Source organism: Bactrocera neohumeralis, unplaced genomic scaffold, assembly GCF_024586455.1.
Source record: "Bactrocera neohumeralis isolate Rockhampton unplaced genomic scaffold, APGP_CSIRO_Bneo_wtdbg2-racon-allhic-juicebox.fasta_v2 cluster11, whole genome shotgun sequence".
Classification (NCBI taxonomy): Eukaryota; Metazoa; Arthropoda; class Insecta; order Diptera; family Tephritidae; genus Bactrocera; species Bactrocera neohumeralis.
The window spans coordinates 3,582,168-3,598,677 of NW_026089624.1; the positions used below are offsets into that span (position 1 = coordinate 3,582,168).

General features: G+C 39.9%; 1 protein-coding gene across 9 annotated transcripts in view; it reads left to right on the forward strand.

The window, feature by feature from the left end:
- Positions 1–16,510, forward strand: part of LOC126765669 (tau-tubulin kinase homolog Asator-like) — a 403,818-nt gene that overhangs the window by 317,722 nt on the left and 69,586 nt on the right. The window contains exon 10 of one of the 9 annotated variants that reach the window (XM_050483286.1): positions 11,841–11,894. The exons of 7 other annotated variants lie outside the window; for them this stretch is intronic. In XM_050483286.1, coding sequence (XP_050339243.1) covers positions 11,841–11,879 — 39 coding nt within the window. In that variant the 3' untranslated portion in view covers positions 11,880–11,894. Of the gene's footprint in view, positions 1–11,840; positions 11,895–13,254; positions 13,276–16,510 lie in introns of those variants that run through there. One more of the 9 variants, XM_050483288.1, reaches the window with a different exon arrangement.

The following is a 16,510-nucleotide window of genomic DNA, read 5'->3' on the forward strand; positions in this document are numbered from 1 at the left end:
GTGTAGTGATTTTTCAATCACACTTATCACTTCGTAAAGGGCAGTTTCGGTTGATCGGCCCTTTATGTACGCATGTTGGGACTTCGATAACTTCTCCGCCATTATTGTTCTTACGTGTAGATCTATTAGCCTTTCTAGTACCTTCAGCATAAAGGAGGTAAGGCTTATAGGTTTAAAATCCTTGGCATTCTCGTGTGTTCTTTTGCCTGGTTTTGGAAGGAACACAACTTTACTCCTTTTCCAACTTCTTGGGATGTAAGATAGTTGAAAGCTAGCTTTGTATATAGTTTCAAGCCTTAGAACCATTGGTTCTACCAGTTTTTGCAGCATTATGGGCATAATCCCGTCAGGACCTGCCGCTTTAAATGGTGCAAAACTATTTATGGCATATTTGATTTTTCTTTTGTCTACTATTTGGCTTCGATAGTCAGCTGCGTTCAGCGGTGGTTCTGGTTGAACCCTCGTTGAAGGTGTTTGCTGACTCCCGGGGAAGTGCGTTGTGATAAGTACCTCCAGAGACTCTTTTGCCGAGGAGGTCCAATCACTTCCCTCCGCCCTAATGTAGGCAGTATTAATATGATCTTTTGATAGCATTTTACTCAGCCTACCGGTTTCTCTGCAACTTTCTATCTATGTGCAGAAAGATCGCCATGAGTAGCTTTTAGCTTTCCTGACTGCTTTTTTGCATTCTTTCATAATATCTTTATATGGCTGCCAGATGTTGGTTCTAAAAACTCTCATTGAAAGCCTTCCTTAGTTATGTTCTCAAATTCTTGAGTTCACTGTTCCACCAAGGAAGAGAATTTCTCTTTTTCAAAACTGTTAGCGGAGTAGATTTATTAAAAGTTGTGGTTAAGATTTTTTCCAACTTCTCTACTTCTGAATCTAGTTCCTTAGGATTTCTGATACTCTTATTGCCTCCCTTTTCAAGGCAGTGTTTCGGTATGTGAGAGGCACACTGTACTTCTCGCGGATGCTGAAGAGTATCCAGGAGTGATCCGACATGGAAGGCTATCCACAACGAGACTGTCTGTGTCTGTTGATAGCCTGAGGTCAAGCACTTCCTCCCACCCCGGAAACCTATTCGAGCTTGGGAAAATAAAAGTTGGCTTATCGCCCTTGTTGCAAATACTTGGATTACTATTCAAAATATACTGCAAGAGTGACTCACCTCTGGTGTTTATACTGGAGCTACCCCATACGGTGTGCCTTGCGTTCTCCTCTACTAGTCTGGTGAGCGGGGCCGGTGGTATGTCTTCGCCATGGGCCAAGTAGGCCGAGACCAAGAAGAAGGGCTTTTCCTTCTGTTCCACCTTTACCACTATGATATCTGCTGTGCTGTAATTAGGACAAAGAAATGCATTTATACTTTTATTGATAAGAATGCATGCCCTAGGTTTACCTCTGTGGAATGTGTAAAACAGGTTATAGTTGCTGATGTTTAACCCTTTAATGGTATCTTCTTTGACCCAGGGCTCCTGTACTAGGCTGATGTCGATGCCCTTCTCGTTCACGAGGGTTGTCAGATTCGCTGTGGCACTCTTTGAGTGCTGCAGGTTTATCTGTACGCATCTTATGTTATTGGGCATCTCGGGTTTCTTCGATGCCCACATTCCTTAGCAACTGGCTGGCGTCGTCGACCTCTTCCGTGTCGTCTTCGTCAGCCGCTTTGTCGCCTTGGAAGATTTTTAGTCTGGCTTTGCGGATTCCGAAGCTGATTTTGTAGTCAGTCTTCTTCGGAGCCTCAATGGACTCATCACAAATGGCCACTAGTATTGGCTTGCTTGCTTTATTCGGTTTTTCTTCCTTGATTAGCTGCCACTTATCTATACCAGGTATAGATTTGTTCTGCAGCTTAATGCACCTCAGGAGCACGAGGTCTCTTCGGAATGCCCCTGGCGGGTATAAGCCTCAATTGGAGGCCTACAAAGGCGTTGCTAATTTTAGCAACACTACCCGTCAAGAAATCTAGCGAGGCCTGGTCCGCGCATTTGATGCCCCTGTAGCCCCTGAGGGTTTCAGAGGAATCAAACTCCGGGTGAGGACCCGAAGTATTGTCGAGTACATAGCTTAGCACCATACTCGACAATCTGACGTCGATCTCCACCCATCTCTCATGTATGGTGCTCGGAGAGGAGGAATTTCCATCTATGATGGCCACCTGCAGGCTATCCCTGGCTACATCGCAGAAATGCCTTGCAGTTGTTGTGCTGCTGTGTTCACCTTCACTCCGCCTCGGTTTTTTGGGCTGAGTTCCAGGTACTTCTGTGATGGAGCGATTTCTTTTCTGAGAAGTGCTCTCTCGTTTGCTCTCTTCTTGAGGTTGTGATTGCTTCCTTTTCAGATAGCTTTCATATTCCTCTACGATGGACTTGAGGCGTTTTGTTTCAGCCTCATCAACTGGGGTACCGGCTGCCTGGTCTTTGGCTATCTTCCCTGGTATAAAGACTGCCCTCTGCTACCGGGTTTTCCTCAGCTGATTCTGGGATTTCTTGCGCTTCTGCTTGCTCTCTCCTTGCATTTTGGCTGGTGCTCATGGCAGCCTTGAAGATGGACGTTTCCTCCCTTATATCTGCTGTATCTACCGGTATACTTTGGTTGGTATGTCCGGTAGTACTCTTACTCGTCTCCTGGCTGGAGGCGAGTGGTTCGTCTTCTTCGGATTCCGTAATAGGATTCCTATAGTTCATGTCCTTAGTCGTCGCTGTTGTCGTCAATTTGGTTGTTGTAGTTGATGTTGTTGTTGTTGTGTTATTGTTTTCGTTCATATTTTGGTCCCACGAGTAAACCGGAAAGGGTTGGTCACGCGTCCGCAGAGCCGGTATGCGGAGAGAAGGCTTTTATACCTCCGACCTCGCCCGGGCATTGGAGGGGACCGTTCGCGATCAGCTATTTATTACCCCCCGCTGACCATTCAGCCCTCGGCACGGGTAATTCGACACCTTGGCTTAAGGTGGTGTTGGTTTGGGTATCATCCTACTTCCACAATAGGAGATGGGCGTAAAACCTAGGGTTTATTCATCCATATCACTATTGTGGGAATTATGAAGTGTCCCTCTTAGTTCGTAAGATTAGAGTGCGTTTCCTTTGGGATGCACACTTTACTTTTACTTAAGCCCCTTCGCCACGACAAGGCGACCAACTTCAATAATAATAAATTAAAAAACAAACAATCAAGAAAAAATGAAACTATTAATATTAGGTTGGAAAATATCTCCCTACCGCTTTTTTGTCTTTTGAATTTCGCGATTACGTATAAAGCGCTACAGAGCTCGTATCTGGCAATACTATACATCTTTGAAAGGTCTTGACATAACCTACAAAACGACGCTATGCATGATTAGTTTGGATTTTGCGTTCAACAGTTATAGACGTGTAAACATGGACTTCACTAACGCCGAAATTCGCGCTATTTTAAAGCTTTCTTTTGTTAAAGGAAAATCCGATTTTCGATTATCGAACGAAACTGGATTTGAACTAAATCCGATCACTGTAACAATTTTTATAAAGCATTGAATAAAAAGCAAAAAGCTGAAGGGATATTTAACAACCTAATAAATTAATGATGAATAAATAATACCCCCTCTAGCGGATAGCTCTGTAGCGCTTTATACATAGCGGCGAAATTCAAAAGAATAAAAGGCGGAGGGGAGATATTTTCAAAAATAATAAAAAACATTAATAAATAGTGCACAAAACAAAACAAAAAAAAAACAAGAATGAGTGCTTTGCAGCCTCACCAGCAAAGCATTCCCTAGAGCCAACAAAAACAACGCCTGGCAAATGAGTCATCGCAGCAATCAGCTGAAATGGAAGTTAAGCAAGCGCAGTCAGCAGTGAACAGCAATCGGGCAACAACAAATGCGCTAACAGCAACCAGTCTGCAGGTACCAGCAAGCACTCGGACAGCGACGGAAAGCAAAATGCAAGGTGAGAAAAAAAGGAGCATCTACTCTGACCGGTATTGATAGCTACATTAATGTAAAAAATAAATCGAGTCCTATAAAATCAGCGGTCAATACCAAAAAACCCAACCAGGCACGCCAAATAGTAAAAAGATAGAAATTCTAAACCCTCATCGAGACCCTCGGGTCTGGCCAGGCACATTTTTTTGTTATTTAAATATATTTAGAGTGTAGCAAACGACTTGCGCTTCCAGGTAGCTTCCTAGAATTTTATTGTATATAGAATTCAGAAAAAAATTCAAGGATATCGTATCGAAAAGGACGAAAAAAGGATATTATAATATTACACCTTAGTGCACCAGTGGTGCTTTGCTAGACCCCATATATTTTGTATGAAAATATATGAACTTTAGTATGTTTCTATCACTTCGCCCGCCAAGCGTGAACAAGACAGTCAATTTGATTTCAACCAAATCGAGAGGTAAGAAATTTCAAAAATGTATCTATATTATACATATATGAGCGTAAATACAACACGTATTTCCATACAAATGTATGTAAACTAGCCGAGGCCTAGCCAAGCACCATAGGTCTCGACTAAGTGTATCAGACCGTTGGTCTCGACCAGGGTTAGTGGCAGCAGATTTGCCCTACTGAGCAAAGAGCCTAACGGCGGTACAAAGGGTCCCACCATAGTCGTGAATGCCACTCAAATCTATTTGCGTGAGCGGAGCTCAAATGCTCTTGTTGCTAAATTAATTGAAATTGTAGGTACTAAAAATTTGAAAAATATCAATATAGATGAAACATAAATTCAGTCCTAAATTGAAAAAATTTTTATAATGGCTAAATTTGTGTCGTATAAAAACCATAACTATTATTCTTATCAACTGAAGAGTTCTAAGGGCTTTGTTGTTGTAATTAAGGCTGTAGAGTACGCTGTAGACTCTAGTGAAGTCAAAGAAGCATTGGAAGATTGCGGTTTTGGTATTAAAACTGTTGTAAATATATTTAATAGAAACAAAGTACTAAATAGTAATAATAATAATAATTTAATAGCATTAAAAATGGTTTGTTGCCGAATTCGAATCAACTTAAAAAAATGATACTCATCCTGTATAAATTCTGAAATATTTCCTGCACCGTAGAGTAACTATTGAAGAACTACATAAAAGGAATGACCCGTTACAATGTACTAACTGCCAGGAATATGGGCATACAAAATCATATTGCACTCTACGCAGTGTTTGTGTGGTGTGTCGTGATTTACATCCCACTTCAAAATTCACCCTTAGGAAAGACAATTTAACTAAAAAATTTGGCAGTTGAGGAGGAAATCACACGGCTAACTACAGGTATTTTCTTGTATATAAAGATTTGAAATCGAAGTTGTCACAAGGCATTCAATCACGTCGTAACCATATAAATTTTAGTAACCTCAGAGAAATCAAATCCTATTACTTCTGTCAATAATAATATGCAAGGAAGCTATGCAAATGTAGTGAAAGGTAACACTGTGCAAATGCAACTGCCACAAAATCCTCCAAATGGAGGTATTGAAACTATGATTTTAAATCCTACACAGTGTATGACACAATTTATGTCTAGCATGCAAAACATGATCCAAGATTTAATAAAATCACAACATCAAATTCTGCAAAATTTATTAAGTAAAAATGAGCTTACTAAATATCTGTATATGGAATGATAACGGTGTTAACCAACCTAAATTAAAGATCTTTAGATTTCTGTCTGAAAAAAATATATATGTAATGCGTATATCAGAAACTCATTTAACAAATAAAAATAATTTCAATATACCGGGATTTAGACTCTATGTTACAAATCATCTGGAAAAGAGCATGGTGGCACGGCAGTGTTGATTAGAAATCGTTTAAACCACTATGCTCTAGTATGTATCTCATGCTACTCCACAGTTACAAGCTACAACAATTTCACTAAAAAATCGGGGTTGTGACTTAAAGCTTACGGCTATTTACTGTCCACCTCGTTTTAAAATTACAAAGAGCGAATTTAAAGACTTTTGTGGACCACTAGGTCAAAGTTTTCTAGCAGGTGGAGATTACAACGCAAAAACACGTACTGGGGTTCACGTCTTATTAACCCGAAAGGACGACAGCTGTACCACACTATTATGAATAAACATAATAACGTGTACATAATATCTCTTGGTAAGACCACATACTGGCCCAGTGATAGAAAAAAAATACCAGACTTAATAGATTTTGCTGTAGTCAAGAATATATATAGATCGCTTATGACAGATGATACATGTACAGACTTATCATCTTATCTTTCTCCTGTACTAATAAAGTTATACGAACAACCCATGATATTTTAGCCGAAAGTCATCTCATAAAATTAACTAGTTGAAGTATTGAAAATATATCAGCAGCCACACCAACATTGATTGCAAAATACAAGAAGAGACATTGATAAACGTATAAGAGGATTTAATGATGTAATAATTAATGCAGCTGTATTGGCAACACCAAAAAGAAACAATAAACCAGTTGGTTTTAAAAAGATCACCAATAATGAAATTGATATACTTGTAAATGAGAAAAATCGAGCTAGACGTGGATGTCAGTTAAGTCGCTCCACTTCAACTGAAATCTGCTGTACGAAAGTTAAAAAAAGCTCTTAAACACGAGAAAAAACACAACACTGAAAATTACAAAAAGAAATTGTGTCCAAATTCTAGCAAGCAAAACTCCCTTTGGAAAGCCCAAAAATCTTTCAAGCCACCAGCAGATTCCAACATGCCTCTAAGACAGTTGAATGGTAATTGGGCACGTAGTTATGAGGATAAGGAAAATTGCTTTGCAAATTATCTAGAAAAGGTATTTCAACCCAATTGCCAAAAAACAACTTTAAGTTGCCAATCTTGCCCAATACTGCAAACGAGTCGCTCGTTCCTATTAGGGCTTCTATTTCTGAAGTTACTAAAATAATAAAAGAACTTAACCCAAAAAAGTCACCAGGACATGATAATATTACCCGAAAAATGCTAATTTGAGTTACCAAATGTTGTCGTAGAAGTGCTCTCTTTGCTCTTCAATACAATTCTTAATCCCGGATACTAACCTAATTCATGGAAAAAGTCGCAGATTATCGATTATATTAGATTATAAATAAACCTGGGAAAGATTTAACACAGCCGTCTTCACACAGACCAATCAGTCTTTTACCCTGTCTTTCTAAAATATTTGAAAAAGTGTTACTATCACAGATGACTCCTTTCCTCCACGAAAATAATATAATACCAACGCATCAATTAGGGTTTCGTGAAAAACATAGCACGATAGAGCAAGTAAATAGAATTACTAACGAAATAAGAAATGCATTTGAGCACAGAGAGTACTGTTCAGCTATATTTGTAGACGTGGCTCAGGCGATGATAAGGCGTGGCATGAGGGCCTTTTATATAAGATTAAAAATATTTTACCTTTAGAATTGTATAAATCTTTGGAGTCTTATTTAAGGGAGATTTCATATCTGATGAACGACAGATAAGGGCTGGTGTACCCCAGGGCAGTGTTCCAACAGCTAACAATGTATTAACTTCAACTTTTGCGGACGACACAGCTATAGTGTGCCGTAACAAATGCCACATAATAGCATCAAGAATATTAGCCGAGCACTTAAGTTCTGTTGAGGCATGGCTAGCCAACTGGCGTATAAATGTTTTATAAATGAACAATATTTTAGTACGCCAAGCGAATGAATTACTTTATCTTGGCAATCTGCAATCAAACGCGTTTAAAAAGAAGAAAAGCCTACTAGAGAACAACGTTCTACCAATATTCGATTTGAACGGTATTAAATTGTCGGCATTCCATTAAAGTGAATCCTTTATACAGAATATTCTCACAGTCATTACGAAGTGAGCTACTTGTAAGCTTCTGGAGCATCTCGAGGAGTGTCTGGTAGGCATTAGGTGATAATGTAGAAGGAAAGTAGACCTAACTTGCGATGATATAGGGTTATTACACTTGATCTTAATGTAGATTTGTTCGATATGTGTTGATATATTTCTTAATTGCGATGAAAAAACTTCCTCCAATTTCGCTATTACTTGTGGAACTACTTCTATACTCCTTAACGATCGCCAAATACGTCCCCAGCATGGATGGCTGGGTGGAGACATGAATTTCAATCAGTATCGGGCGAGTACGGCCAGCGGAATGATAACCCAGGCGACGAAGTTAAAAAGTGTGTATATTTCTAATATTATATATGATTCAGCATCGATCATGCCCACCTGCAATGACAGAGGATCAATATTCAAGCTTATTTTTCTATTGTAGTAATTTCGTGTAGGGCAGTTTCGGTTGATTGGCGCTTTATGCATGTTATGCATTCGCTAAGTTTTCCCCAGGATTGCTCTTGGCTGTATATCCATTAGCCTTTCTAGAACCTTCAGCGCGAAGGCTTAAAGGTCTAGGATTTTTTGCGTTATCCTGTGTTCTACACTGTTTTGGTAAGAACACCACTTTGACTCTTTTCCAACTTTTCGGTACGTAGGATAGTTGGATTGTGGCTTTCTATATCGTTTTTAGCCTTGAAACCGCAGGTTCTTTTAGCTTCTGCATCACTATGAAAATAACGCCATCCGGAACTGCAGCTTTAAATGGCAAGCATCTGTTTATAGCATATATAATCTTTTTCTTACTTAACTACTTTGCGGCCGGATTGGTCTGCTGCATTCGCAAGTAGTTCTGGGTGTAACTTCACTGCGATTTGCTGATGTCATGAGTTCCTCTTGAGATTCTCCTGCGGAAGAAGTCCACCCCTCCCTTAAATAAGATATTTTACTCTGACAATATCTTACTAAGTTGGGGGATTATTTGCAACTTTGTATCAATGTCCAGAAATATTGGCATGAGCTTGATTTTTTGTATTACTTCAATAAATATTTAAAGTTTAAAATGAAGTCGGTTCTGAAGTTCGTAAGGTCAACGTTCCACCTTGGAGGCGATGTCCTGTTTTTGAGAACCGTTAATGGTGTAAGTTGGTTGAATGATGTGGTTAAAACTTGCTCTAACTCTTCCATCTCCTCATCTAATTCTTGAACATTATTGATTTTATTCTTATATTCGCTATTTAGCTCTATAATCATGATATGTTGTACCCAGGGCTCTTGAATTAAGCTGATATCGGTGCTCTTCTCATATAAGAGGGTTGTCAAAAATCGATGTGGCACTTTTCGAGTGCTGCAGATTATCTGCACGCATCTAAGCTTTTTGGACATCATGATTCTTTTTTATTGCAAATTCTTGCAGCAGCTGGCTGGCGCCGTAGACCTCTTGTGTGTCGTTTTCGGAAGCCTCTTTATATAGCCTATATCGACACCCCGCATATGGCCACTAGAATTGGTTTGCTGACTTTGTTGGGTTTCTCCTCCTTGTTCAACTGCCATTCATCTACACCAAGAATAGACATGCTTGCAGCTTGTTGCCCGGCAGGAGTCTTTCGCCTGTCTCAATTAGAGAGAGTATCCAAATGCGAGAACGAGGCTGCCTTGGCGAGGATAAGCTTCAGTTTTAGGCCTACAAAGGCGTCGCTAATTTTAGCCACAATACCAGTATGAAAATCTAGGTAGGCCTGGTACGCACACTTGATGACCCTGTAGCCGTTAAGGGTTTCCGAGAAGTTAAACTCTGGATGGGGACCCGTCGAATTGTCGAGAAAATAATTTGACACTAGACTCGACAATCTGACATCGATCACCACCCATCTCTCCTGTGTGGGGCTCGATGAGAATAAGTTCTCGTATATGATAGCCAGTTGCAGGCTGTATCTGACCACATCACTGAAGTGCCTTATTGTATTGTTCTGCTCTTGTTGCGAGTTTTTGGGTAGAGATCGATTCCTTTTCTGGGAACCTGCCAGCCTACTGAGACATTCTGTTTTGCGACGGGGTTCTGTTTGTTACTTTTTAATAAAAATTTCATATTACTCCACTATCTTCTTTTGTTTGCTGCTGTATCCACCGCCACCGGTGGATGTACCAACCATATCCGGGTGCAACCTTAGCCGTCTCCTGGCTGGAGTCGAGGAAATTGTGCGAACTCCTTTATTTTTCCTGTCCCTGTCAACGCGCTGGCTGTTGTGGTTTTTGCAGTTCTTGGTTTCTTGTTTGGTGAGTTTATTGTTATTCCCACGAGTCAGCCGGAAAGGGCTAATCTATTTAAAACGGTTTAAAAGGATGAGTTTGCTTTTCCAACATTCTGAACGTTTCGGCACCAGAAATTTGACTCCGCACACAACATTTAATAGAACTTCTTTGTTAAATAATTTCACTCATCTGTAAATTCGCCGAATGCAGTTTATGTACTTCCGAAAAACAAGTGTGTTCTACACTAAGGATACATAGCACAGATGTCACTTACAATTATACCAACCTAGAAAAAAATATTTCAAGGAATGGGTTTTTGCGCGAAATTTAAATTAAAAACTCTTACTCTTTTTTGTCCACAATCTTTGTACACACAAGGTCTGTCGCAAAAGAAACAGGACTATTAAAAAAACAAAAAAATCAATATTTTTCAAAAGTTATATTTTTTTATTCAAAATAGTTTCAATAGCATTTCAAATGAGTGTTTAAGGTCATTTTTCGGAATGCTCTTGAGAATATCGGTCGTCGCCTTTTGGATAGCTAAAAGGTCCTGAAACCAGTGTCCTTTCATGGGCAAATGAAGTTTTCCAAATAGGTAAAAATCACAGAGTGCCAGATCCGGTAAGTAGGGTAAGTGATTAATGGTTAATATTTAGTTTTTTGTCAAAAAATCAGTGACAAGCGTCGACCGATGACACGGCGCATTATCGTGCAACAGGAGCCAGAACCCTGCCTCACGGTATTGTGGTCGAGCACGACGAATGCGTGACAAAAGACGCGTCATAACACCAAGGTAAAACCAGCATTAATCGTTTGGCCATGTGGGATGAACGCTCGGTGTACAATACCCTCGGAATTGTAAAAACAAATCAGCATTGTCTTTATTTTTGACTTCTGAAGACCACTTTTTTTCGGAGATGGCTCGTCTGGATGCTTCCATTCGGCACTTTGACGTTTGGTTTCGGGGTCATATTGAAAGTACCACGTTTCATCACCAGTCACAATCGAATATTTGTAGTTTATATCCTTTCTCGACTCCTTAATCAAATCCTTACAATGTTGGATTCGTAGCAATTTTTGCTCTTCAGTCAATTTGTGCAGAACAAACTTGGAGCACACCTTCCGTAGACCCAATTTATCTATAAAAATGCGATGAATGGAGTCTTTGGTGATATTTAATTCCATTTCCATGTAACGCAAAGAAGATTTCGGCTCATTCTTAATAAATTCCTGCACTTTTTCAATATTGTTTTTTGTAATCACTAATTTTGGCCGGCCCGACTTCTGATCGTCACAGAGGTTTATTTCATATTCCTTCTTGGAATCATTTAAACCATTCATGCACATTACTACGGGATAGGCACTGATCACCATAAACTTTTTTCATCATTTAAAATGTTTCAGCGAACGTTTTCCCAAGTTTAAAACAAAATTCAATATTTGTTCTTTGTTCAAAATGCATTTTATGACCGATGACCAAAAGCTGCTGTCACTTTTTGATCGATAACATCGATTGTAGTTATCCAATTGTCTTAACATTTTTACGAAATGTCAACAAGAGATCAAACTTTTTATTTCATATACCCACCAATAGGTGGCGCCACCAGAAACAGTTATATTTAAAAAGTTCTGTTTCTTTTGCGACAAACCTTGTATGTACTATGGTATATGTATTGTATGTATAATGATGGATATCTGACTGAAAGTGTGCACTTGCGTTTGTTTTGTTTACCACCACCACTTTTAATAATTTGCACTCGTTACTTGTTGTGAATGCTTGGTCGATTTGGCAGAGAATGCAGTTGCAGCTCATTCCCACGAAGTCTCAGTAGCAGTTGATATAGTATTGATCCATCAGCAGCAACGGTCTAACGAAGCGTCGACAGCAGTTGATATAGGGTCGATGATAGCATCGGCGAGAATGATGTTGATGTAGCAGCGCCAAAAATGTTTGCGTTGAGCCCGCAGCAGCGATGATGGCGTTAATGTAAATCCGTATGGAACCGATGTCGTGTTACCCAAAAATAACTTTACTATTATTTTTGTTGAAATAGCTCTTTGAGAAAATAGCTCGAGCTGCAGAACTAAATAGAGAAGTGTACAGCTGTTGGCGTACTCCGATTATATCAGGTCGCATGCATAAAAACGAGCAAAAGCGCTCGCCCGTAAGTCGAGTTCGATCACACAGCAACAGCTTTTGCTCAATTTCGTATGCATAAAAATGAGTTCAAACCAATTACAATTACTTGAGCAAAAGGAGATCAAACGTCTAATTATTTTTGAAGTGCAAACATGTCGTCCAGTGAAAGTGAATTAGAAGTAGAATTAAATAATAATAATAAAATGGAAACAGACGACATTTCAAAATTGTTGGTAGAAAAATTAAAAGAAAATAAATATTTATTAGAGAAAAGTCAGTTGCCAAGTTTTAAAAGTAAAACAACAAGCAAAGTAAAAGAAATTAGGCATTGAACATATGGAGAAAACCATAATCAAAAAATAGCTAACTTGAAATGTCGCATAAAATGTAAAATAGATATGAATAAAACGGACAATAAAAAAAATTATTTAAAAAAACTGGGAAACTGATTTATCACAATTGCTTTGTGATAATTCTAATCCCTCAACAAATAAACTTCAGGGAAGTGCACTGTTATCGAATTCCAATTTTGTTGTTGATTTCGCTCTTCGTTAATTTTTTTACAGTTCATCTCTTTCTTGGAACCAATAGTGATGATGATCAAGATGTAAACTTTTTTTTTAATTTTATTTTACATCTTGCTATATTTGTTTATTTTTGAAGGCTAACAAAAAGATTAACGCGTTGATTTGTGGGTTTTTTAATTTTTATATGAGTACAATCAATTACTCCAATTGCAAATGGAAAGCAATAATTTGCTTGCCATTTCATTTGAGCATCTTTTATTTCATCTGCATCTTTCGGGAATTTTTTCCACTTCCTTGCTTTGGAAGATATAAGTTTCGCAACTTCCGCAATAGTTCGCGACACAGTTTTTTGATGGACACCAATACCATGTTTCAGATGATACAATATCAAACCTATTTATTTATCATTTTATTATTAATTCTATAAAAAAAAAATAATAATTAAGAATATAAACCTGTATAATTTTTTATCCTCACTTGCTAAACTTGTTTGACGCTGTTGATAACATTTTGCATTTCTTTGTGGCACAAAATATTCAGCCATGATTCCTTTTTAGTGTACGCGAGTCAACTATAAGGCAGGCTCAACAAAATTTGAGCAAGAGCTCACAAAAAAGAGCAAAAGCTTGTTTTTGTGCATATGAAAATGAACACAAGCTCATCGGACTCAGCAAGACGAGATCAAACCTGAGCAGTGAGTAAAAGCAAATACATTAAGTTTTATTATGCATACGACAAGCATCTGTTACTCAAAAAATGTAGTCCGAGCAGAAGCTCATGTTTTATGCATGAGACCCATTGATGTCATTGGCCTCAACAACCGCGCCACAAGTTCTGGAGTCTCCAGAATGGATAGAGAAGCGAAGCAAATGGGTCTTGTCGTGAACGAGAGCATCAAAGCAACTGTCGTCGCACTCGCTTGATAGACTCGACTCGACTTGACTTCCACGTCTCTGTTGATAGTCATAACTTCGAAGGCAACTTCGATAGAACGATGATGTTCCTCGACATTGACATATGGTAGTGCAGCGAATTAAAATATAGCGACTACGAAAACACTCCAGCTCTGAAAGTATTTGACGCAGTACCCGCCGGGAAAAGCGAAAGAAGAAGAGAACCTCCACTACGCTTGAAAGACCAGGTGAAGAAGGACTTGGTGTTGCTTGGAATCTCCATTTGGCGCCAAACAGCGGAAAGGAAGAACGACTGGCGCGCTGTTGTAAACTCGGCTATAACCTCGTAAGCGGTGTCTACGTCAATAAAGAAGAAGAAATAGTTGCAGTTTGTGGGATCTCCCTTTTTGTGGATTGGGCAGAGCACACTTAAATTCCAATCGTTGAGCATACTTTCGCCCAACCTTATCAGTTCTGCGCTGCCGTCTTTGAATAGCTAGACAGGCAATCCATCAGCCACCGCCGCTTTGTTTTTCTTCAGACGGGTTGCTATTCGAACTTCTTCATGGTCAGGCAGAGGAACGTCTGCTCCATCGTCATCGATTGGTGAATCGGGTTCGCCGTCTTTTGGCGTTATATTTTCACTGCCATTCGGCAGGCTGGAGAAATGTTCCCTCTATAATTTTAGTATGTTCTGGGTATCAGTCACTAGATCACCTCTGGCGGTTGTACAAGAGTATGCTCCGGTCTTGAAACCATCTTTCATGACTTTTCTTATGCTGGAATCTAGTACTACAGATAACAGTATTTCGAGCCCCGGCGAAGTCGATCAGCCTCAACCCATTCGGGGTTGTTTCCTGGTGGATGCTGAATTTACCGACTGTTGCGTTAGAGATACTTTCCTTGCCAACTATGGCGTTAAAGTCACAAAGCACCATTTTGACATCGTGGCGGGGGCAGCTCTCATAGGTGCATTCCAAGCGCTCAGAGAAGGCATCTTTGGTCACAAAGTCTTTCTCTTCCGTCGGGACGTGGGCGCAGATCAGCGATATGTTGAAGAACTTAGCTTTGATGCTAGACGTTCATTTACCGAAGAGATGGACAGTACTCGGCGACTGAGTCTCTATCCCCCCACGAATCCCACACCAAATTTATGCTCCTTTATATGGCCACTTTAGTAATACCATAACGACCTACTCGTCTCAGTCCTTGTCCCGTCCATCGCATTTCTTTGAAGGCGGTGATGTTAGCCTTCACTCTAACGAGGACATCAACCAGCTGAGCAGCGGCACCTTCTCAATTAAGGGACCAGACATTCCAGGTGCATGCGCTCAAATCGTAGTCCTTAATTCGTTGCCATGCTCGTCATCAGAATGGGGTGTCTCTCATCTGAGGCTGGTTGTTTTCTTTTTCGTTTGGTGCGTTTTTTTACTTGGCGTATCCCAAACCCTGCGGAGACGATGTTTCGCCTTCTCATTTCAGTTTCGCCTTCTCATTTTAGTTTCGCCTTCAAACGAATGTTGTTAGGCTTCCCAGAGGATATTTGGTCAAAGACCGGAAGTCGTGAGCTGCTTGAACCACATGTAAAAGAATCGTTTCTGGCCACTCTCAAGTGAATGGCGATCAGAGAACTTTCCTTACTTGCGTGAACTTCTGCACATGACTCCATCCTCCGCTAGTTATCTTATGTCAATTTTTTTCACACTCTGCTCATAACTGGTCCTTAACTTTTTGTTTTCGAGTTTTATTTTCATTAGTGTTCTTTATGTTTGATTTTACTACGTATGTTCCTTTTATTCACTCTACTTTTTTTCACTGGAATGTACAAATGTATGTGTATGTTGGCACATACACCATGTTTTTAATTTCTTTGTACATTCATTTAGTTTCAATATTGGTTTAGATTTAATTCTTTAGTTTTACTTTAGTCACTTGCACTTGACCGAAAGCGTAAAAAATAGCCCAGGCAATTGCACGAAAAGTTAAATTAACGCATTATTATTTTCTGTTTAAGAAAGTTTGATGAACCCTTAAAATGTCGGTTGGAGCAACCCATGAACAACTACCATGTAACCTATAAACAATTAGGCAGGTTAGGTTAGGTTATTTTGGATCTGAGATCGCACGTGGACTAATAGATGAAGTCCTTTGTGAAGTCATTGAAACTAGAACTCCCGTGTTCGGATTTAAAGATCGGCAAAACACTTAGTAGCCAATACAAATTTGCAGTTCGGTGGGATGTCTGAAGGTATGTGCTCGCAAGTGTATAAGTCTTGATCTCCCAAACTAGGGACAGTCAAGAAGGAAGTGCTGGCTAGTTTCTACCGCATCTTCTTCCAAGCAGCTTCTGCATACGGCCTCCTTTTCTTGCTAGCTCATCAGCTTTGCAGTTACCTACGATTCCGCTGTGGCCCGGCACCCATAGAAGACTTATAATAAATAGTCTCGCCTTCAGAGACAGCGACGCCAGACACTTTTCGACCAACCCTGAACGCACTGTGGATAAGTTCAGGACTGGTATCGCCGCTGCTATCTGAGTGAATGGTCACTTCTCTGAAGGTGGACACTCTCCGGAGTAGCAAATCTGCTGCTACCTTGATGGCTGCAACCACAGCCTAGAAGACACTACAATAGTCGGGAAGTCTGAAGCTGGATTTGATGGAGAGCTCCCGACAGTAAACCCCTCCACCAACCTTCCCCCCACGCTTTGACCCATTCATAAAGAAGTTTACCGCCCTCTCCTCCAACGGCTTCTTCCCATCCATAACTCCCCGCCGGAGTTCGATATGGCGACTCCATGATCCAAATGATCCGGTATGCAGTCAGAGCTTGTGATGATATCTGAAAGTTCAGATACACGCGCCTTTAGGAACCCAGATTCCCTGAGCCTAATAGCCACTTTT